The 25,435-nt window shown below is 36.3% G+C and overlaps 1 protein-coding gene and 1 long non-coding RNA gene across 10 annotated transcripts in view; one reads left to right on the top strand and one right to left on the bottom strand.

Moving 5' to 3' along the window:
- Positions 1 to 11,718, top strand: part of LOC128547850 (uncharacterized) — a 40,375-nt gene extending 28,657 nt beyond the window's left edge. Inside the window, exon 3 of the long non-coding RNA XR_008366695.1 lies at positions 10,422 to 11,718. This is a non-coding gene — a long non-coding RNA (uncharacterized LOC128547850). The remainder of the gene's footprint in view (positions 1 to 10,421) is intronic.
- The window catches only part of LOC123529339 (bromodomain-containing protein DDB_G0280777-like), a 272,760-nt gene that overhangs the window by 69,439 nt on the left and 177,886 nt on the right, over positions 1 to 25,435 (bottom strand). For 5 of the 9 annotated variants that reach the window (XM_045309646.2, XM_053521334.1, XM_045309645.2 and 2 more), the window contains one exon: positions 11,736 to 11,775. The exons of 3 other annotated variants lie outside the window; for them this stretch is intronic. In XM_045309646.2, the coding sequence (XP_045165581.2) occupies positions 11,736 to 11,775 (40 nt within the window). Of the gene's footprint in view, positions 1 to 11,735; positions 11,776 to 12,104; positions 12,192 to 25,435 lie in introns of those variants that run through there. One more of the 9 variants, XR_008366693.1, reaches the window with a different exon arrangement.

Below are 25,435 nucleotides of genomic sequence, written 5' to 3'. Positions count from 1 at the left end.
CTGACTTAATAATAACGAAGTCTACTATTACAACTATACTCTTAGTTTCTGTTGCTTAATGTAACAAGTTTCTGTCAGTTATAACTCTAAATATAAAAGTCATTAACTTGTAAGCTATATTTCATGGCAAACTTTTTAACTGAGGCTAAAACCATCAATTTGCTTATATCATCCAATATGAAAGTTTTAAATTTGTTACTTTTTGTAATAAAATATGAGCAAAACCATAGTATTTTAAGCAACAAATACCTTTGCAACAAATAATGAAAACAAACTATTTCACTGATCTCATTTCAAGAACAATGGTCATAACTTTAAAGAAAGAACGAAATCTTACACTCCTGACTTAAGAGCAAGTCCAAAGAATTCTGACATACAGTCGAACTTCGATGGCTCGAACTCGAGGGTCCCATGGAAATTAGTTCGAGTTTTCCGTTGTTGGAGCCATCCAAATGGCGGCCATTTTGAATTTGGGAATTTGAGGGCATGATGTGTTACAAACTTTACATCGTAATATATTGTCATATTGTACCTAAATATGTGTGTGATACGATGATAAATAAAAAACGAATGCTGAAATATGCTTTATTATTTATTTTCAAACATGACATAGATACGGAAAAACACAGATAAAACACTAATATAATTATAAGAATTTGGTGAAGACAACATCAAATAGAAAGACATGAATAACAAACCTTTTTGAATCTTAGTCCAGTACAAATATTATCAAATATATTGCTTTCCAGTAGCCGACTTAGCTATCCCCCCGTATCCGGGTCCTTTACTAAGATGTTCAGCCATGCTAAAGCAGTATGAAAGTTGACGTCGGATCTCCCGTTTTTATGCAGAAATTATAAAGGCAGACGTAGAATGTACATTGCTTTATCATTTTAAATAATTTTATTCGTATAAATCAAAGCCCATTAAAGCATTGCAGTGAACAAAAGTCACTTTGTTTAATTTGTTTGTCGTATACCAACGCTAATTACGTAAGCGTGTGAAAATTATGCACGCACCGGTTAAAGGGGAAACTTGGCGAATGTCAGGCAGAAGTATGAAAAACTTTGTAAACACAAGCCATCCTGGCAAAAAGTGTCTGTTCGACTGAATAGGTGTAATTATCACTGTAATTAAGCCGAGGGGACCACCAAATAAGTTCGAGAGTTCGAATTTTCGAAGTTCGAGCCATACGAGGTAGAACTATATAGAATAAAGAAGGAATAAATTCGGGACCGGGCAAAGAGTTCGAGCGATCCAGGGTGTTCGAAAGATCCGAGTTCGAGCCATTGAAGTTCAACTGTACTTATGTTTCTAATTTATATGTAAAAACAGCATCTTTTACCAAAATTCTAAATTGCAAATCTTACACTTTGAGTCATTTTTATATTTTTGTAAAGTAAGTCACCTTTTAGATAGAACAGCAATATATTTTCAGTGTTAAAAATAGCTGCAAGATATCTGCCACAATAACAAAGTTTAAAATACTCGAGATGACTTTCAAGTTAAAGTGTCACAGTATACAACAAACAAACTGAACACTGACAGGGCTTTCGTTTGCTTTTTGGGTCCAGGGTCCAAAAATGGGGGGAATTTTGCATGATTTTTCAAAAAAATCCTTTGAGGGGGAATTTCAAACACAAAAAGAAATGCAAACAAATATAATCATGCTTTTCAATTTTGCTGACCCAAACCTGAATTCTGTTAATTATAAACTCTGCTGTATGAATTCTGCCAATTATAAACAACCTTATTCAGGCATCACACTTTGTATTTTTTTCTCTGAGCTACTGAATTTTCGGAAACAATAAAATTTTAAGGCCAACAAGTCCACTGCAAATCGCTTAGCACTGATGTTCTTGGACTCGAGGGGGAATTTTTTTGTATAGGGGGAAAAAAAACATATTATTTTGAGGGGGAAATGGGGTCGATATTTGGCCCCAATTTTTGCCAAACGAGAGCCCTGACTGAACGCAGAACATAAAACTGTCCAAAGTGTATCACTCCATAGTTTGTTCAGTCAGTTTGCACTGAGAACATCTGGCATCGAGATGAGCTCCTCGATTCATCCAAATCAGGACATATGGCAGGCGTTTTATGATACTAAAATGTGGCTATTTTACGTTTCTGATCCTGAAATGATTGTACACTCTGGCGTGTTGTACAATCAGCATTATTACTGAGATCTGTATCTTGCGGTTCATTAGTAGCTGCTATGAGTTAAGATTTTATAACTTGAATTTTCATTGATAAGGCAAATAGTAAAACCACCTTGGACTTGTACTGAACAGCACAATTATCTGTAAACCTATGCAGGACCTTGAATTTGCATGGGCCAGGATTCTTCATGAGGTGGATAAACAGCTGATCTGTGAAAGCATGGACAGCCTTAGCATTATGTACTAATTCATCTGAGAGAATAATAAGTGATTCCTTTTTAGCTCGACTATTTGAAGAATAAGTACAACTATCCTACTCACCACGGCGTCGGCGTCACACCTTGGGTTAAGTTTTTCGTACCAGTCCACATTTTGACAAAGTCTTTTGAGATAAAGTTTTGAAACTTTCAACACTTGTTTACCATCATCATGGCCAGTTATAGGCAAGAGCACATAACTCCATCAAGGATTTTGGCTGAATTATGGCCCCTTTTGATTTAGAAATCATGGTTAAGTTTTTCGTACCAGTTCATATTTTGACAAAGTCTTTTGAGATAAAGCTTTGAAACTTTCAACACTTGTTTACAATCACCATGTCCAGTTATAGGCAAGAGCACATAACTCCATCAAGGATTTTGGCTGAATTATGGCCCCTTTTGACTTAGAAATCTTGGTTAAGTTTTTCGTACCAGTTCATATTTTTTGTAAAGTGTTTGACATAGGGCTTTGAAACTTTTATCACCTGTTTAGTATAATAGTCTCTATCTGTAGGAAAGAGAACATAACTCTGTCATCTATTTTGGCTGAATTATGGCCCTTTTTGGACTTTGAAATTGGTTCTGTTTTCATACAAGTCCATGTTTTGTCAAAACTATTTGACATATGGCTTTTAAACTTTGAACACTTGTTTATCATTATGATTTCCATCTGTAGGCAAGACTACATAACTATTTTGACTGAATTATGGCCCTTTTTGGACTTTGAAATTGGCTCATATATTGCCATTTAGTGCAAGACTTATCGAAATCAAAGTAATACAGGAACAGTGTTTGTCTAATCTATTTATTTCTTTTGTCTGAATATCCGTGGAAATATTTTGACCCCATTCTTCAATCAATTCTTTGAATAGTCGAGCGCGCTGTCATCAGACAGCTCTTGTTAATCACAGGATTCTCCACTGTACTATTTTGGCCATGCCGGACTACAAAATATTTTTTCTTGTAGGCAAGGTTCTGTTCCTTTTTCTGTTTTTTAGCTCACCTGTCACAAAGTGACAAAGTGAGCTTTTGTGATCGCGCAGCGTCCGTCGTCTGTGCGTGCGTGTGTAAACTTTTGCTTGTGACCACTCTAGAGGTCACATTTTTCATGGGATCTTTATGAAAGTTGGTCAGAATGTTCATCTTGATGATATCTAGGTCAAGTTTGAAACTGGGTCACGTGCGGTCAAAAACTAGGTCAGTAGATCTAAAAATAGAAAAACCTTGTGACCTCTCTAGAGGCCATATTTTTCATGAGATCTTCATGAAAATTGGTCAGAATGTTCACCTTGATGATATCTAGGTCAAGTTCGAAACTGGGTCACGTGCGGTCAAAAACTAGGTCAGTAGGTCTAAAAATAGAAAAACCTTGTGACCTCTCTAGAGGTCATATTTTTCAATGGATCTTCATGAAAATTGGTCAGAATGTTCTCCTTGATGATATCTAGGTCAAGTTTGAAACTGGGTCACGTGCAGTCAAAACTAGGTCAGTAGGTCTTAAAATAAAAAAACTTTGTGACCTCTCTAGAGGCCATATTTTTCATGGGATCTTTATGAAAATTGGTCAGAATGTTCACCTTGATGATATCTAGGTCAAGTTTGAAACTGGGTCACATGTGGTCAATAACTAGGTCAGTAGGTCTAAAAATAGAAAAACCTTGTGACCTCTCTAGAGGCCATATTTTTCAAGAGATCTTCATGAAAATTGGTCAGAATGTTCATCTTGATGATATCTAGGTCAAGTTCGAAACTGGGTCAACTGCAATCAAAAACTAGGTCAGTAGGTCTAAAAATAGAAAAACCTTGTGATGTCTCTAGAGGCCATATTTCTCAAGGATCTTCATGAAAATTGGAGAGAATGTTCAGCATGATGATATCTAGGTCAGGTTTGTAACTGGGTCATGTGCGGTCAAAAACTAGGTCAGTAGGTCAAATAATGAAAAAACCTTATGATCTCTCTAGAGGCCATTTTTTTCATGGGATCTGTATGAAAATTGGTCTAAATGTTCATCTTGATGATATCTAGGTCAAGTTTGAAACTGGGTCAACTGCAATCAAAAATTAGGTCAGTAGGTCTAAAAATAGAAAAATTTTGTGACCTCTCTAGAGGCCATACTTTTGAATCGATCTTCATGAAAATTGGTCAGAATTTCCACCTTGATGATATCTAGATCAAGTTTGCAACTGGGTCACGTGCCATCAAAAACTAGGTCAGTAAGTCAAATAATAAAAAAACCTTGTGACCTCTCTGGAGGCCAAATTTTTCATGAGATCTTCATGAAATTTAGTGAGAATATTCACCTTTATGATATCTAGGTCACATATCTTCAAAAACTAGGTCAATAGGTCAAATAAAAGAAAAACCTTCTGACCTCTCTAGAGGCCATATTTTTCAATGGATCTTCAAGAAAATTGGTCAGAATTTTTATCTTGATGATATCTAGGTCAAGTTCAAAACTGCGTCACATGAGCTCAAAAACTAGGTCACTATGTCAAATAATAGAAAAAACAACATCGTACTCAAAACTGGGTCATGTGGGAACAGGTGAGCGATTCAGGACCATCATGGTCCTCTTGTTTATACTTTTCATTTGTCTCTGTCCTGGTGGGATCAGACTTTAATTTTTCTCTGAATTTTTTTACATAAAAATTATTCACGATTCTTGATTCTCTTGTCCAGTGCATCATGATTTTTAGACAGTTTACTTTTCTTATTTATCTGAATATTGTTTATTGATCTGAAATTACAGGTAATGCAGGACATTACAAATTTGTAAATTATTTACTATACATATATAAATATAGTACCATTACCATTTACATAATGGTACATTGTTGTGTTTTGTATTTAATTTCTCATGTAAATAGTAAATTGTTGATTTTATAATCAAAATATATTGATGTGCTCAGTCAAAAATGTGGAACATACACTTTAAATTTAAACATTTCATATATGTCAGGAGTGTAAGATTTAAACAAAGCCCTAATATAGGTCTTTATATTAAAAATCCTAAAAAGGCATGACTTCTAATGGTTTACATATTCAACATGGACCAATATAGCATTATCTTAAGCCATATACTGTTCTTAGTTACACAATGGTTTGATTTTTATAGCTTATGAACACAATTAATTTCATTTTGACATTAATACAAGCTTTTTAACATTTTAAAACCTTTGAAACTTGTCTGAATCAGTTTTAGTATAATATTTAGAAACATAAATTCTACTTACATTCATTTCATGCAGCCACTATACATGACAGTACCAAGCTTTCATAATGACATAATTCTTACACTCCTGACATATTTTTAAATTTTTTATACTTGACACCAGTCCTGTCAATCAAGTGTCATCAGTGAACTTACATGACCTTGCATGTGTAGCAGTCCACTCAATTTCTTACAAAATGTACACATAAGTTGGTTCTTACAGTGTTTTTCAAAATTAGGGGTGTTAAATCACAAATCTTACACCCCTTACAGAAGAAAAAGGCCTGCTGCGTACTCTTGCTGTGTACATACAGCGTATATGATGCGTACATGATGTGTACTGAAATCAATAGTACGCAGGATATACACCGCACATACACCGATAGTACGTTTGTAGTACACTTTTGACATGCAAATGAGCTCTGCCGCGTACTACTTGCTGCGTACATGCTGTGGACTACATAGTACACAGAATGTACGCTGGAGGAATTTAGTATGCGAGAAATAGTACGCAGCATGTACGCGGCACATACACTTTTCACATGCAAATGAGCCTGCGGTGTACTACCCCTGCGGCGTACATGCTGTGTACTCCTGCGGCGTACATGCTGTGTACTCCTGGCCCGAGTCCTGCGGCGTACATGCTGTGTACTCCTGCTGCATACATGCTGTGTACTCTTGTGGCGAAACTGCTGTGATAATGTAAATTCCTTACCCCACCAACTTTCGTTTGCAAATGCTGATCATTTGGACAGAAAAAAACAGAAAAAAGATAAGTGACATGCATCAATAAGTATTTACCCTTACCAAAATAATGTAGATTGATGTTATCAAATAAATTAGTATGCTTTTCTCCATCCACTTTTCAATGAAATAAATCAATTTTTGTAGCATGTAATCTGGTAAACATTTGAAGAAAATGGCGTAACTGCATCAAGGGGAAACAACTTTAATGCAACTAAATATAAGTGTTATGATTTATTATAGACGATGTGTGCGTAGTATGTATTTATTTTGATTAAAATCCATCTGAGAACAATCTAGGACTGGAATTATATAAGCATTTATACACTTTTACGTCCGTAAAAAGTAGCGCACCAAAAAATTTTGGATTGATTTTTTCCAATGGGGCAAGCGCAATTAGCCAAAAACGTTCTGAAAATATACGAGCGGCAAATCCGATAAACAACTTTTTAATTTGGTGAGGCCTTTATGAGTTAACATAATGAGCATTAAAACCTTTATAAAACATGATAGAGTGGTGTTTTGCTTAAGAGTATTCAAATAACAGTGAGAGCTATTAATTCTTCTCATTCGGGCGCTGTTGAGGCATTATCTTGGTAATTATTTCATGTATTACAAAATGTAATGCAACGAAGTTCAAATAAGGCTTTTCAATTATCCAAGTTAGAAAGCTCCAGGATTAATTCAAAATGAAAAAGAATATATTTTTACACTGCATGCAAGGTGCAGCTCAGAAATCACTAAGATGTCAGCTTCACAAATGAACATTGCAAATAGTTTGGCAAAATTTTATTGTTCAGAATACCGGTAATCTGAACTATTCTATGCTATTAAGATAAAAGTTACTCGGAAATCAAGTTCTTGCTTCCAAAAAAAAAAAATGTACAAATCCTTCCTGCATGAAGTCCCTCCCGCGTATATGAAGTTTACTTCAGACTTTAACTTATAAAAAAAAAACTAAGTATAAATGCCAAAAGAAATTGTACAAGTCTTTCCTGCGTATATGAAGTGTACTGCACAAATTTCAAAGTATCTGCGGTGTACATGCAGTGTACTATTTTCTTGTACAAGTCCCTCCTGCGTACATGCAGTGTACTCCTTAAATTTTCAGAGTCTGTGCTGCGTACTTGAAGTGTACTAGTGACTTCCTGCGTACATGCTGTGTACTCGTCGAAATAGTACACGGTATGTACGCGGCATGCGGTGTATGTAAAATGTACTCCTCTGGCATACTACTGTGTTCGCGGCATATACACAGCAAATACGCAGCATGTACGCCACAGAGGCTTGCTTCTGTAAGGGACTCCTGACCATTTAGTAGTCCTGTTTTTGATAAGGTCCCCACCACTCACACATATAAACATATTGGGTTCAGTAAAAGGCAGTTTGCTTAAATACTCTTCTGAAAATGTTTATGTACAAATAAAATGCTATAAAACTAACAGTGCCATTAACTGTATTGTTTTCTTTGATGACAAAGCCCTTTTTAGTATTTTTTTTTCAATCAAGGGGTGCATAACTTCTTGGGCGCACAAAATGTCTTTAGTCACTCACAATATGCATGTATGTTCAACCAAAATTTAGTCAAGTGTCTGTATTTTTATATAAGGTAGACATTTAAAGGGTTCCTCTTCATTTTTTTCTTCAATATTGCTATGAAACAAGATGTACTTCAGAAATGTCACGCTAAAATCTTACACTCATGACAATTTTTGGCCTAAAAATCAAGGTAACTTTTTTATTATAAAAGATATCACTCTAAAATTTTGACACAATGTATTCACCTACAAAACGCATTGTTCAATATGCAAATCTGTTTGTTTGGGTAAGACATGAACAAAATATGAGCTTTATAAAAAATTAGCCATTTTTTTTGAAAGTGCCCATTTCAACATTACACAAAAAACTTGCTTGAACTTCCCTGGTGAAGTTCCGTTCTAGATTACAAAACCATTCTGATTGGCTGTTGTGAAAATGTATGTCAATTGTCATTTTACTACACGTGTTCGCTAAAATGTGAAAATGCAGCATTAATGTGCAAAATGAATAAAATAAACAGAACAGATGCAGACCAATGTACGATTTCAAATTAAAGATCATATACAAGATGAATTTCATTCATCATTTCGAGTTATAGTGTAAAATTGTGATTTTCTTAAAATCTGTTTTTGTTTGTTTACGTTTCGCCAAACATGTGCACACTGCCGTGACCTCTAGACCGGATGTTCATTAGGGAAGGTCAAGCAAGTTTTTCTGTAACGTTGACGAAAGCATAAAATATGTTGATAATCTCAGCAATATGGGATATTGAGACAATGTGACTGGTGCACGATGGAAGATAAATTATCGCTTGTTCAATATACTGGTTACCCATTCACCGAACTGCGCGTTTCAGTTGAGAACTGTACGATTGAAACGGGTTAGTGCACTTTCCCGTTCATGACCATGGTTCTTATAGAATACCGAGGGGTAGGGTATAACACGTATGGAGGCATTTTCTTTCTGATCTGGTGCCAGTGATTCTGACCAAGAATTCTGGAGACCAAGTTTGATGTTCCATCAAGGGGTTCATGAGATAAAGTCATTTAAAGCTTTTTTCTATTTTTAGCTTGTTGGCAAGCCAAACCATTTGAACAAATTTGAAAGGGGACCATTACTATTATATGCAGTCCTATGAGATCATAAAAATTCATGAGAGGTCTATGCCAGGAGGCAACTGCCCAAATCTGGTGAAAATGAATAAAGCAGTTCATGAGAAGAAGTTATTTGAAGCCAACTGTGGACAGAGGGGAGGGGGGGGGGGGGGGGGGAGGGTGAATATCCAGCGATTCTAAAAGCTCATCATCAGCAATATAAGCTCAGGTGAGCTATAACCTGAGAAAATACCATGCAAGACCAAGTTTGGTGAAGATCCACTAAGCTGTCCATAAGAAGTCACTTGAAAGTTTTTTTTTTTTTCAATTTTAGGCTCCAAGAAGGGCTTGGTGAAATAATTTTAATAATCTTGTGAGAAAAACAGAACAAGTTTGGTGAATGAGGAGTCATTTTTTAAGGTTTTTCTTTTTTTATATTATTTTAAGCTCTGGTGGCCCCTTCAAGCTTAAAATTTGAACAAATGTAGGAGTGGACCTTATAAGGATGCTGCCGAATTAGCTAGTGATGATCCATCAAGAGGTTCATAAGGAGTTTATTATGTCTCCCACCACACAGTGGTGTGGGAGACATATTGATTTACTCCTGTCTGTGTGTGTGTCTGTCTGTCTGTCACAAAGCTTGTCCGCACTCTAAGTTGAATATTTCTCATCCGATCTTCACCAAACTTGAACAAAATGTGTGTGCCAATAAGTCCTCGGCCAAGTTCGATAACTAGCCAAATCGGCCCAGGCACTTCGGAATTATGGCCCTTGAATTACCGAAAAACGCACAGATTTTAGGCGCATTCCAGGAGCCAAAAGGACCCCTATTCTACTCATGAGTAGTATAGGAGTCCTTTTGGCTCCAGGAATGTGCATGCGCTCTAGTAGGGCAAGTTCGATAATGAGCCAAAGTGCTCCAGGCACTTCAGAGTTATGGTCCTTGAATTACCGAAAATCGGCCTTTTTACTCTTGTCCGTGCTCTAAGTCGAACATTTTTCATTCAATCATCACCAAACTTGAACAAAATGTGTTTAACTGTAAGTCCTCGGCCAAGTTCGGTAACTAGCCAAATTGGCCCAGGCACTTTGGAATTATGGCCATTGAATTACCGAAAATCGGCCTTTTTACTTTCGTCCGCGCTCTAAGTCCAACATTTCTCATCCGATCTTCACCAAACTTGAACCAAATGTTTTTGACCATAACTCCTTGGCCAGGTTCATCAACAAGCCAATTTGCCTGAGGCACTCCAGAATTATGGCCCTTGAATTACCCAAAATCAGCCTTTTTACTCTTCAAAGGTATATTTGTAGTGAGTAAACAGTATATAAAGACTGACTTGCTATTTAGATGATTAGGCAGTTGTGGGAGACATGCGCTTTTCTCAAAAGCAACTCTAGTTTTTTTATTGTTAGTTCCAGTGGCCCCTATTATCAGTCAAGTGGAACCATTTGAACAAAACTGAGAGAGGATGCAAGAGACCAAGTGAATCCATTAAGCTGGTCACAAGAAGAAGTCGTTTAACAAGAGCTGTCACAGGAGACAGCACGCTCGACTATTTCGAAGCTGGAGAGTGAAATTGGGCACATCAGGAAGCTGGAGCTCTCACTGTAGTGTAATGAGGAGCAACTATTTGAAGTTTGAATCAAAACAAGTGAGAGTAGTAGTGTATCACAACAAGGAACCTGAAATTCTAGTAAAAGGGGGCATAATTCATAGCATTTTGGTGCCAGCATCATGAACATTGTGTCATATGATTTTGGTGACCATGTGGACCTGCCGTTTAAAGTTTATTTAAAATCCATTTAGTAACAACAGAGATACAGTGAAAAAGTATCAAAATTAAACTGAAATTCTAAGTAATAAAGGGTAATAAGTCACTAAATATTTGTGCCAGAATTATGGACCTTGTGTCATGATGAGGACGACGATGTGGAAGAACTATTTTAAGTTTGAATCAAATTCATCAAGTAATAACACAGATAGAGTGAAAGTGTACTAACATTAACCTGAAATTCTAAGTAAAAAGGGGGCATAATTTAAGAAATATTGGTGCCAGGGTTATGGTCTTTGTGTCATAATGATGTGGGTGATGAGGTGCTACAACTATTTTAAGTTTGAATCAAATCCCTTTGGTAATAACAGATAGAGTGAAAGTGCATCAAAACTTTAACCTGGAATTTTATGTAAAAAGAGGGCATAATTCATGAAATATTGGTGCCAGAGTTATGAACCTTTTGTCATATCATGTGGGTGATGATGTGGAACAAATATTTTAAGTTTGAATCAAACCCATATAGTAATAATTGGGATAGCGTGAAAGTGCACCAACACTTTAACCTGAAATTCTATGTAAAAAGGTGGAATAATTAATAAAATATTGGTGTGAGAGTTATGGCCCTTATGCCAGATGATGTGGGTGATGATGAGGAATTGAAGCAAAACCATCCAGTAATTACAGAGATAAGGAGAAAAAAGAGGAAGTGCATCAAAACTTTAACCAAGGTGTGGATGCAGGAAGATGCCAACACTGGGCCGAGTAGGATAACTCTCCATATACTCTGTATAGTCGAGCTAAAAATAAAAAAAGCTAATGCCAGACCACTGATGATATTTGATGGATACAGCCCCTCACGATAGCTCATCTTGAACCTTTGGTTCAGGTAAGCTAAAGATCATCTCCAAAACTGAGTGAAAGATTCAGGTGAGCTAAAAGTAAGTAAACTTACCATGGAATCACTAGCTGCTAGCCATCTGCCTTTTGATTTACTGTAAAAACATTAATTGAACAAGCTATTTAATCAATCTAAAGCAGACATTTTAGTTCTTCTGTGCTTTATCACGACCATACATGCCAGTCTGTGTAAGATCACGAGGGCTAAAATGGAAAACTGACCTTGAAGGATATTTAAATCCAGGCCGCCAATAGGGTTGGGAAAACACCCGTTTTACTCAGGCAGACATGTTAGAACATTTCTCTTGCCTACAATAAATATCATTGCAACATTTTAAGACGTATTGTAAACTGAAACATGGTCGTTCTACTACAAGAATATTCTGTCTGTGTAAGATCATGAGGGCTAAAATGGAAAACTGACCTTGAGGGACATTTAAATCCAGGCTGCCCATAGGGTTGGGAAAACACCTGTCTTACTCAGGCAGACATGTAAGAAGTTTTCTCTTGCCTACAATAAATATCATTGCAACATTTTAAGATGTAAATTGTAAATTGAAACATGGTCGTTCTACTACAAGAATATTCTTGGCTTTCCAAGCTACACGGTGCACAATCACATGACTTGTGACGTTTCAACTGGGGTATCACGCCAAGCAGAATTTGTAAACACAACGGTGTTTTTGAAGGTAAAGTTTTTAAAGTTATATTTTTGTGAAATGACACATAGCTGGTGCAAGTCCTTATATCAATGCGTACCTCCGGTGATATAATATATGTCCGTGTCTGCTATAGTTTTGCGGGTAACCCGGACAAACTGCAATGCTTCCACAGCAAGCGTATTTTCAAATGGTTTGAAAACCAAACCCAAGCAACTGTTCCTTGATATAGGACCAACTAGTTGTCACTGCTGCATTCTCTTTGATATCTAAGATCATTTTGGTAGAATTTTCGCTCAGAAAATGGTGTATTTCCGAACAGATCGCCGAACTCGAAAAATGTCCGTTCTAAAGTCCAAAAGCTCTCACAGAAAGCACTATTTCAAATCGCGATTTTCTCGTTCCTTTCGTTGAATGCAATGCCGCAATTAACGCAGGTAACTTTTTCCCTACCAACGCAATACTTTGTAAAGTTTACTGCACGTGGATAGTGATAGTGTTCTGCTGTAAATTTTTGGTGTTCTGCTGTAAATTTTTGGTATACTTCTATGAAATTCTTTAATAATTTTGATTTTAATAACTATACGTATTCAGATGTAAATTGTTGTTATATTTTATGAAATTCTTTTAATTTTGATTTCTAATAATTGTATGTATTTGGGAGTCTAAGCAGTTCGACATGTCTAGACATAACATGTTAAGGTAGATCTAAACAAATAAAAGATAGATAGATAATTGAATAACGGTATTTGCAAATTGGAAATCTCTTTTCTGAAGATGTCTAGCGCCATATCACTTTAATGATACATTACCTGCGATTACGCATAAGGACCTTTGAACAGAAATATCTAACTGAGATGTCAAACACATTTTACAATTAGCATACTAGTTACATGACTTAAATCAAACACATTTTTACATTTAGCACACCAGTTACATGACTTTTAATCAGTAAATAGGGATTAGATTGTGTCATCAAAGATTTACTTAGACACCATTTTTCTGTATTACGGGCAGTTTTATGGCAGTTAATTTGCTTACTTGCCAAATCCTGTTTTAGGGTCCAAGACGAACCGATTTTAATGTACGCATTTTTCATTGGTCAGTTGAATTTGTAATAAGATTTTTAACTGGATAATTTCGAAGAAAACAACCATTTCCAAATCCTTTATAAGCACATCAGCTACCCCGAGAAAGCCAAAAACTCTGGCTTCATAGAAAAATAAATGTTATTGGGAGCTGACAAGATTTTTATTCTTTTTACTGTAGTGAGATCTTAGTATCCCTGCAGCCTTAGCCATGAGGTGGAGAAAGAAAAGAAAGAAACTCTTGTTGGCAAGGAGCCTATACCTAACGGCCATGAGTACTATACAGTACAGGCCGAAAGAATAACCATCCTTTCAGAAATACCAACACATCTTTTTAAGCGTAACGCATATACCAACAACAAAATTTGATGCGTAACAATTTTTTCAAGAAAATGTGGGTAACTTAAAACATGCTCTCAAAGCCAGTTACTTTATACCAATGCTGTCACATCAAGCAAAAATCTTTAGCTACCAGTTTAACCACTTTCTACTGTTAATTTTGCGAAGAAGATAAAGCAAAATGATTCTTATTTGACATATAGTCCTTTCCCATGCAATTGGATTTCAAATGAATTTAGTTGAATCGAGACAACACTTGAATAATCAAAAGATATAACACAAATACTAAATTTGCTGTTAATATGCGGTCAACAAAAAGGACCATCATGGAAGGCACTTGCTGTTTTCCCACCAAAATGATCGTCTACTTCCCGATCCATTTGGAAATTCTTTATGCATAAGATTGCCCGATATTTAAGCATATTTTAGTCATGTTTTGATTCGTCTAGGCTGGCTCTTTACAACTTAAAACTGTATAGAAGATTGATATCGATCTAGTACAATTTCTACAAAAATACGGTTTTAGAAAAGACCTGTTGAGCCAACAGCATTATTTTAAAGCATATACAGTCGAGACTGTTTTAAGAGACCGACTTTGGGAAGCAGCGAAAAAGGTCACATATGACAGGGAGTCTCTTAAAACAGTCTCACTTAACAGGATGACGCTGGTTTCATATATTTTTCCAATTAAAGTACATGAATATCGGATACTTATATATTGGCCTCTTTTAAGGTAGGAATGGAAAATGATTAAATACTATTTCTTTAATTGCATATTGATAAAATATAAATTTCAAATAGTTTGCATCATTCGTATGATGTTGATAAAACAAATTTAAGCTCATGATCTGGCAAGAAAATAAAGGAGAGCAGTAAAATATAAATGTTCCATTTGAACTATTTAAACACTGAGGTTTATATTTATAATTTTGTGTACTAATTGTTCATTGACATTTATTCGATTATTGACTGCATATTAAATCTGTGTTTACTTCGTCGTTTCCTGTTAAATACCGCCATATTTTTGTTTCACCCGGAATAAAGTTAATTTATGCACCGACTCCGAATTCTTCAGCGACTTTATACGCTGATTTTCCCTAATCGAGCAATTCAAGTGCCTTAACACGCTGTTCTAATGTCAAAACAGTTCTTTTTTATGTTTTTCATCAGCCATTTTTTGTAAACAAATAAGTTCTCGTCTCAAACAACTTCACGCGAGATAAAGAACTGTAACTCTTATCGTGTAAAATCTTGCCAGGGAGCGTCTCAAAGTCGCTGAAAACGGTCTAAATATCGATTCGGGAGCTTGATTTCACAGTCGCTTGTCGCGTAAGGCAGGGGGTTGCTTAATTCAGACTCTTTTAATAGTAAATTGCGTCCGGAGCATAAAATAGGGTCGCATATGACAGGGAGTCGCTAAATTCAGGGGGTCGTTAAGGCAGTCTCGACTGTATGTATCATGTCCCGACGCCGACAAGGTTTGTCATTTCATTGGACATGATTTATCAAAAATTAGTCATGAGTGTTTAGAATAATGATATCATGGGGTACATGTTTTAATCGAAAACATGTTTTTTATTAAATGGCTAAAATACTAAATTAAGACGTTGTGATCATTTTGGCCACATACTACTTAACGTATAACCGAAATTAATAAGATGGGTAATACTTCGGAACTACAGCGTAAAATAGCTGGCTTTGTCAATGAATAAATTGAACGAGACTTACCTTAGTAAGGTGAAGTTTAGTTGTTATTTCATCAACTGCATTCTCCTTAAGGGGTCACATAGAGTATAGGTGCAGCAAGTGGTCTAGGCTTATCAGTCTTTAGAGATGAGGTCACCATGCTGTCATCCAAATTATAGAGGATGTGCATGGTGACCTTGTTATGAAGAATCAGAAATTTTGGGATGGGAGGGAGGGTATGTGACCCCTTAAGGAGAATACAGTTGATGAAATAACAACTAAACTTCACCTTACTAAGGTAAGTCTCGTTCAATTTATTCATTTCATCAACTGAATTCCCTTAATGGGGCCCCATAGAGATTTTCGAGATTTTCTGATATCTTTATAATGGGAATTCATTTGTTTTAAACTAAATGAAAAAACAACATTTATTCCAGAATAATTTTTATGTCTCATTAGTAAGCTAATTATTTAAAGTACATATAAAACTAAAATCTATGCTAAATGCAATGACAATCTAGTACATTATTTCCTGTATTTTCAGCATAATTCTCCAAGGACTGCATCCTGTATGCCTGGAGTGTCTGTTTTGATTGGCTTATTGTAAAACTGAGCAAATGTTTTAGCATTTGACCAACCAGCAGTTTTTATAATGACATCTAATGGAATACCAGTCATCTTAGCTTTTGAAGTTGAGGCTGCTCTAGTACTGTGAGCACCAAAATTGCCTCCTATCCCAGCTTTAACAAGCACAAGTTTGACCCATCTGGAGACAGTGCTTTTTGAAACAGGATTATGGGGACTGATAGTACTTATCAGGAGCCTCTGACTTGTCCGAAGAGGTTCAGTTCTATCTAAATATGTCTGCAGTGTTTTGACAATACAAACATTGCAATCCTGAGAGTATTCTTTTAATGTTATTAATTGTGGTTGAAATCCAGGACGTGATTGTTTCAACAGTTTTCTTGGTGAAATTTTTACACTTCCATTACAGAATTGAATGTCATCAATATCTAATAAATGTATTGTTTGGCACCTCTGTGCAGATAATAGCAAAAATAGCATGCATAATTTGGCTGACAAAAGTAACAGCGTTGTATTTGAGTTTGACAGCGTCTTTAAATATTTTAATACAGTTTCAACATCCCACACGTGTGTATCTTGGGAAAGGTGGCCGTTTATTAAATGCCCCTTTCATTAGGCGAATAACTTCAGCTGACTGTGAAATTTCTGTGCCTCCACAGATTGATAAAAAGGAATTCAGACCTGATCTGGCAACACCCAGAGATCTATACTGGAGGCCATCATTGAATAATTTCCACAGAAATGCAAGAACTAGATTCAAAGAAGGGTTAATGGGGTTAAATTTACTCCCACGGAATCTGAGCCACTTTTCAATGTAAACATTGTATTGCTTTTTAGTTCCGTCTCGCCATGAGTGGAGTATAAGGTCTTGAGCTCCCTCAGGGACACCTTTTTGCTCAAGGGCTGTCCGGATATACGAAAAAGCCCTAGAGACATCTTTTTTAGTGGATGCCTTCTTTCTGGACGATGAGGAAGATATAGAATTTTCTGGGGGTCCGGGATGAGATAACAATTTCCGCAAATCAGCTGAAGTAGGCTTGGCCACCAGCTTTGTGTTGGCCAAAGTGGCGCAATTAACACAGCCTCTGTGTGATCCTCCTCGACTTTCTGTAGTACTCTTGCTAGAAGGCTGAAAGGTGGAAAAATATAGTAAAAATCATTTGACCAAGTTTATGAAAAGGCATCTACAGCAAAAGCCTCAGGTTCAGGTCTGCGAGAGACAAATTGTTTTAATTTGTTATCAAGCCTTGAAGCGAACAGATCTGTTGACATGCCCTCATACAACTGTCTGATAGTTTCAAATAACTTAGGGCATAATGACCACTCAGTATCTTCATTGAATGACCGTGATTCCTCATCGGCTTCCTTGTTATCTAAGCCAGGAATATGTGCCGCAGACAGATGTAAGTTTCTATTTATACTCCAGAACCATATTTCCCGAGCCAGCTCATCTAGATCTGGTTTTTTGCCCCCAAGCTTATTAATATACGCACAACCAGTTGTGTTGTCCATATAGATTCTGACATGTAAGTTTCTTGCATCCTTGCAAAAGGACATTAGGGCTAACTGGCAGGCTTTCAATTCTAATACATTTATATGAAGACTTTGCTCTTTTGTGGACCAGACCCCTCCTGTTCATGCCCCGTTTGTTTTATTGTATGACCCCCAGCCTGAGTTAGATGCATCTGAATATATGCTTACAGCTGGAGGTCCATGGGATATTGATTTGTAGGCCCCCTCTAGATTTTGAATCCACCACTGCAACACTGGACGTATTACAAAAGGGATATACATAAAGCTATTGTAATTGCCCTTGTGCTTCCTAAGCTCACACTCTTTGACCTTTTCCAGAGGCTTGTAATAAAGTGGAGCATATTCTACTCCAGGCTCTGCAGCTACAAGTTTACCTATTAGCCTAGCAAATTTTCGAATTTCTGTTCTTTTTTTACTTAAAATAGTTGTACATAATCCAATGATCTCATGGGCTCTTTCCGGAGTTAGCCTAACTATCACAGTTATTGAGCACAATACAAACCCTAGAAAAACTATTTTCTGACATGGGATCAGAACATATTTTTTGGTATTAACAGTGAGACCTAGTGAATCCATAAGATGAACTGTGTCTGTTATATTGCGTAAACATGACTCAAACATTTGACCTTGAAGGCAAGAGTCATCTATATAGGCAGTGCTTACATGCCCAAGGGATCTTAGTTTCGCAAAGACTGGTTTCAAGACTTTAGTAAATACCCGAGGTGCTGTAGTTAAACCCATAACCAAGGACTTAAACTGATATTTTGTGCCATTGTGCCAGAAGCGGAAGTATTTCCTGTCTGCTTTATCTATAGGAATAGAGTAAAATGCCTCAGATATGTCAACGGAGCCAAAGAAACAGTTTTGTCTCATGTTATTGATAGCATTTTGTAAAGTTTCCATCTTAAAATGAATAAATGGCATGTACTTATCATTGAAGGATTTCAGGTTAAGAATAATTCTAACTCTGCCATCTTTTTTAGGCCTCATAAAGATGTTTGAAACATACTCATCGGCCTCATTTAACCCTTCAACAGGTTCTATAATCTTACACGATAGAAATCTCTGTATCTCTAAATGAATCTTTTCTTGCTCTGAACTTGAAAATAAAATTGGCTTAGGTATAAACTGCTGTTTTAGGTTCACAAATAAGTTCAACCTTATATCCACTAATTGTCTCAATTATCCATTTGTCATTAGTGATATCAAGCCAGTTGTCCCTAAATTGCGTTGTCTTTCCAGCAATAAAGTTATCTGGTGTGTTAATAAGACTCAGTTGTCTTTCTATGTTTATTAATTCACTTACTGTTGCTACTTCCTGTACATCTTTGTGCTTTTCTTGGGTTTCCCTTGCCCTTGTTGTTGTTGTTTGAAGAACCGAAAATTGTTCTGGGGGGCAGATTTCTGCTGAACATTGTTTGTTCTGTATGAGCTCCCAACAATGTGACGTGGTTGCTGTTGTTGTGTGCCCCCCCTTTTCGATAAAAAAGAAGACATTGGTTTTGATTGCACAAAGGTTACTTTCTGGCTGTCAGCTTTTTTAATAACATCCTGTATGTTATCTCCAAACAGCTTTGTGGTGGAGGCCTCATTATCGCAAATTCCTCTATACTGGGGGTTCAACTCTTTTCTGATGCGTTCAGTCCTGGCATTGCTGGTAGTGCGGAACAACAGACACACAATCTTGAACGCATCCAGTACCTGTTTTGAAACATCTTCATATGTTTGTTTCTTCTTTATTACTTCTAGAGCTCTCATTAGTGGGGTCAGAGCTAGCGCGTAATTGCTTTGAACTTTCTGTAGGAGAAAGTCTGTTGTCTTTATGTGCGGTTTTAACTGCCTCCAAATCGCCTCCTCAATGGCAGGGATTTGAAGATTTTCAACATTTTGTGGCGGCTTATGCTTATCTCTAAATTCTTTCAGTTTTTCAGCATCCTTCTTTCCTTTTCCTCTAAGGCCCTTATTCGCTTAGTCGGCTAGCTGCTCATCCACTCCTTCCCCAGTGTTGGTTTGTTCTGCAAAAAACTCCTCAAGTTCTGGTATAAATGAGGGGTCATCCCCCTCCTGCTGCGTCTGTTCTGTCAAATAGCTTTCAAAATCGACTTCATCATCAGAATTGTCACCCTGACTACATAACTCATTTTCTGACATATTGTCTTTCTCCTCTGTTCGTGACTTTTTCGATTGTGAGGGCTGTTCATCTTCGGTTTTTCTTTTCTTCAACTCACAAAATTAATGTCCTTTCTCATAACTGACACTGCCTCAGCCAAAGTTTTAATATTTTGTTCGATTGTTCAAATGCTTCCATTTGCCGTTTCATAGTTTCCATTATCTTATCTATATGCTTCCACTGGTGCCTTTTTGCATCTGGACATCTGGTCCATTTTGGTCCTGGGAGCTTGCAGTGTCCATAGCACTTGATATTATTTATCTGTAAAATTGAATGGGATATACAAGTGGAGATGTTTACCACATACAGTGCCTAATTGGCTCAAGATAAACAGGGCAAATGAAATGTTTACCCAAGTGCTTACCATGTTTAATGTTTATGTCAGATAAATAAACACTCTCCAGGACTGTCCAGGATTTAATATGTATACATTTCATGCTGAAATTGCTTGGTTAGTGTATCGTGGGAAACACTAGCATTTTCTTCACTGCTTAAGAAAAATGAAACAAATTCCAAAATAATCTTGACTGTTTCAAACAAAAATTTTCAATTTTCAGTTAAAACACCTCAGCTGAAAGTAAGCTTGGCATAATTTACAAATTACATACTGCCCCAGCTGAAAATCAGCTGGGATCATTTATGATAACTCCTAAGCTGAAGGTTAGCTGGGATCATTTATGAATTAAATAACACCTCGGCTGAAAATTAGCTGTCATGGAGTGTTTTGCAGTCAAAAATAACAGTTGAAAGCTAGCAGGTATCATTTATAATAACTTCTCAGCTGAAAGTAAGCTGGGATCATTTATGATAACTCCTCAGCTGAAAGTTAGCTGGGAGCATTTATGAATTAAATAACACCTCAACTGAAAATTAGCTGTCATGGGTGTTTTGCAGTTGAAAATTACAGCTAAAATTAGCTGAAATCATGTAGGAATTACATAAGTATTACCTCAGCTGAAAGTTAGCTGCGATCATTTTTTTGATATCTTGATCCTCAGCTGTCAGTTAACTGGGATCATTTCATGAAATAACGAACACCTCGGCTGAAAGTTAGCTGTCATGGGTGTGTTTTGCAATTGAAATTAACTGTAACTGCACTTAAAATTTGCCTGTCCTTGATATGTTTGACAGTGGCATAATTATGAGCAAATCAGAGCCATACTATCTATGAAATAAAACAATCAATAAAATTCCTTTGCTGGAAATATAGTTTTTTATTATGTAAATCTCAAAACTTACCTCACAAGTCTGCCAATTCAGTATTGTATGAAATATCCTTATTTAAAATTATGTATTCCTTTTTTATGCACCAATTTAACTGTATAAATCTTATAATATCATCTTTCTCTCTATTCTTGACTGATTCACCCAAGCCACAGCTTCATTCTGATAAGCCTAGACCACTTGCTGCACCTATACTCTATGGGGCCCCATTAAGGGAATGCAGTTGATGAAATAATAGTTTAAAGTAAAAAAAAGTTGCAGGGCTACCTATCATTAGCTTTAATCAGGCGACGAAATATGATTTGAAACTAACAAAGGGTAAATTCACCTCGCAAATGAATCAATCATGGAAATATAATGTTTTCTTCACATAAATATTTGAGAGAAAAATGATATTCTTGAATTTTAGAGTGTAACATTGCGCTGATACATAGCCTTATTAATCCTTATTGATTCTGCCAATCTAACCAAACAGTTCGACAGAAAAAAAGACAGACAAAACACGTGTTCAACAGCTTTAATACATGTTGGGCTAGCAGTTTCACATCTTTGCACAGAAAAAAAGAGTGTAAAAACTGCAGTCAGTAAGTTAGCTGTTTTATAAACGAGGACTGTCGGGGATCATTATGATACCGGGTTTCCTAGCGACTTTATATATTTTCTTATAAAAACGTTTCGGAAGAGGCAAGTGCTTTCACAAATAAATAGAAATTCCTGTCTATGGATGGCGATGGTATTTATGTTACTGCAATGGTATTCAAACATACAAAGGCACTATGTCGCTGCCGGATAATAAAATGGGCACATTGCGAATCACGACAATTCTGTGCAATTGTTTTACTACATTGTATTTGTGTATGAGCAAAGAAAAATTCGACTAGATTTAGGAAAAAGGGATGTTTATACAGAGAATTTGTTCCCAATTCAAGCACGTTTTTGTTTCAGCTTCGTTTCCATTTCTGGAACTCTCGTTAGCTGCATTGCATTCTATTTCTTTTCCATGTTCAGTTTTGGTGCGTATGCGAAACAGCCATCATATTGAAGTAAATGATAATCATGATAAGCGTGCCTGTTAAGTTAACATATAAAAACAAAATGATATGGTAACACAGAGGACTCGATCTAATAACAACGAGATGGATCAATACATGTGACATTAATTATGATGTTAATTAATAAATGTATTTATTTCAATGATTATTGTTATTTAGGTTCACACATCGAAAATTAATAACGGAAACCTATGGAATATTCATGAGTTCTTGATCAATGCATTATAAATGCCACGTGCAAGTTGGATATATGGCGGGAAAATGGAAGAATCAATCGGTCTCCACGGATTTTATAGACATCTTACACAAGTGCGAGATACAGTTAATAATCGGTGGTACGATTCCATAAGAATCATTTTGCTTTATCTTCTTGGCAAAATTAACAGTAGAAAGTGGTGAAATTGTCAGCTAAAGATTTATGCTTGATGTGACAGCATTTGTCTAAAGTAACTGGCTGTGGGAGCATGTTTTTGAGTTACCAACATTTTCTTGAAAATATCACTATCCACTTGCAGTAAACTTTACAAAGTATTGCGTTGGTAGGGAAAAACGTTACCTGTGTTAATTGCGGCATTGCATTCAACGAGAGGAACCAGAAAATCGCGATTTAAAATAGTGCTTTCTGTGAGAGCTCTTGGACTTTAGAACGGACATTTTTCGAGTTCGGCGATCTATCCAGAAATACGCCTTTTCTGAGCAAAAATCCTACCATAATGATCTTAGATATCAAAGAGAATGCAGCGGTGACAACTAGTTGGTCGTTTATCAAGGAACAGTCGCTTGGGTTTGGTTTTCAAACCATTTGAAAATACGCTTGCTGTGGAAGCATTGCGGTTTGTCGGGGTTACCAGCAAAACTAAAGCAGACATGGACATATGTTATATCACCGAAGGTAAACATTGATATAAGGACTCGCACCAGCTATGTGTCATTTCACAAAAATATAACTTTAAAAACTTTACCTTCAAAAACACCGTTTTGTTTACAAATTCTGCTTGGCATGATACCCCAGTTGAAACGTCACACGTCACGTGATTGTGCATCGTTAAGCTAGGTAGGCAAGAAAAATCGATTAACCCTCCTGTAAATTTCTTCTCCTTTTAAAGAAATTCCCCCACCTAGAGTATACAAGAGGGTCATTGACCCTAAAACACTCACCGGTGTAAAAAGCTTCAAGTGTCTTTGTATAACCTAATGGTACAAGTACACAGTTAGGTTTCCGCTAATGAATAGACTCAATCAAACCAAGTCTACTATTGTTTTCCTTGGTTGCATTCTTATATGCTTCCAAAGGATCTTCTTATAGATTTTATAAACTATCACAACAGCAGTCTTTTAGTGCCATGTGGTAGCCATAAAAAGTCTCCCCGTACTTGGATTTAGTGTTGTTATACTTTCCGGCCCTTTGGGATCATGGAGTGCATTCAATATTTATTAAGAAAATTCCACTTAACCGGTGCTAGGGGGCGTGATAGGTGTTGTACTTTCCAGTACCTCTCATGAACAGACTCAATCAAACAGTCTGCTATTATTTTGCTTGGTTGCATTCTAAGCTTCCAAAGGATCTTCTTATAGATTTTATTATACAAATATCAAGGCTCTAGCTACTGTGGATTCAGAAAAGAAGATATTCAAAGTTTCTTTTGTATAAGCCTATATTATATACATGTCACACACATGGGTATGGCCTATTTTTAACCTAGGGCAATAATTTCAACAAATACGGTAGAGAGTCAAACCCGGGACAATAATTTGAACAATTACGGTAGAGTCAAAAACTGATATCACAAGCCAACTATCAAGGCTGTAGCTATTATCTCTTAAAGAAAAGGATTTTTAATGTCTGATAGCTGAATACCTAATTTTAACCATAGTGACCCATATGTTCAGTGAACCAGAACCATATAAATAACTTTGAAAGAGGATCACCCAAAGATCATTTGTGTAAAGTTTCATTAAAATCCATTCTGTAGTTTTGGAGGAGATTATAAGGATCTTACATGCCTGCCTGTGTAAGGCAGGTTTTTCCCTACCCAAGGGACAGTGTGGAATGAAAAACCAAGCGTTAGTGAGGTTTTTTATCCAAGCTGTACCGAGGGTATGAAAAATAGCTGTCTTACACAGGCAGACATGTTGGATCATTTTTCTTGCCTACAGGCCTCCTAGCAGGCCTGAACAAAAATAAAGGTTTTTATAAAGGCTCCAATCTATGGAAATAAAGGCCTTTTAGTGTAAAATATTAAAAAATAAAGAGTAAATAAAGGCTATTTTTGTCGGAATTCTCGTTGAAAACACATAATATATATAGGTATTTACTACATGTATGTGGTCTGGTGAACACAACAGCATTCTGAAAAACTCTAGATGAAAGATACACAAGCAGTATCCTAATAACAACACTTAAAAGGGGGGAAGAAATACAGAAGTATAACCATTACTTGCTTTAAACTGGCACGGCAAGCAGTCTGAACAAAAATATAGGTTTTGAGTGAAAATTACAGGCTATTTGGCCGTTTTAAAGGTTTTTTCAGAAGATTTAAAGGTTTTAAAGGTTTGCTCTGAAATTAAAGGTTTTTAAAGGTTTTAAAGGTTTCACTAGGAGGCCTGTGCCTATCATGTTCAAAAAAGATTGTGATGACAAATAGATTTCGGTATTTCCTGAAATTATTTATATAGTTTACGACGTCATAAAAGTGCCAGTACTATGTGACATCACCAGAGTGCACGCTATTTTAGACAAGGTTTTTCCCTAGGGAAAGACCAAAGGGGTCCGACACGTGTTGGTCACCTTAATATGGCATTTTGTCAAACTTTGTATGTCACAATAACGAATAAATTTTGATCCATTTACACGTATCGTACACACGGAATGCATCAGTAAAATGACTCTTGAAGGCAAATTGTCGGTAAAAAAATGCTACAGTCCGATAAACAAACACATTTACTAACACACACCACTAATGTTATATTTATATTTCACTTAACACAGACGAAAATCAGTTCCAAGTAAATTTTAAAAATATTTCCCCCACCATCCACCATCTTTACTGGCGCGTGCCATTTGACTGGAACGGGTGATGTAACAAGTGATTTTAAAGTGCTTAGCCAATCAAATCATTTGTTACATCACCGGTTCTGTCAATAGCACGCAACATGGAAAATGGAGTATGTTGGCGAAAATGTTTTGAAATTTACTTGGAACTGATTTTTGTCTATGTTAAGTGGAACAGAAATATTTCAACAGTGGTGAGTGTTAGTAAAATATGTTTGTTTATTGATCTGTAGCAATTACTCGCCGATAATTTGAATTTAAGATTCATTTTACTGATGAATTCCGTGTGTATGAATGCGTGTAAATGGATCGAAATTTATTCGTTATTGTGACATACAAAGCTTGACAAATTGAACATCGTTTAAGG

The sequence above is a fragment of the Mercenaria mercenaria genome, chromosome 13, assembly GCF_021730395.1.
Source record: "Mercenaria mercenaria strain notata chromosome 13, MADL_Memer_1, whole genome shotgun sequence".
NCBI lineage: Eukaryota > Metazoa > Mollusca > Bivalvia > Venerida > Veneridae > Mercenaria > Mercenaria mercenaria.
The sequence above is the reverse complement of the archived record's forward strand: the minus strand, read 5'-3'. Positions and strand labels throughout refer to the sequence as shown.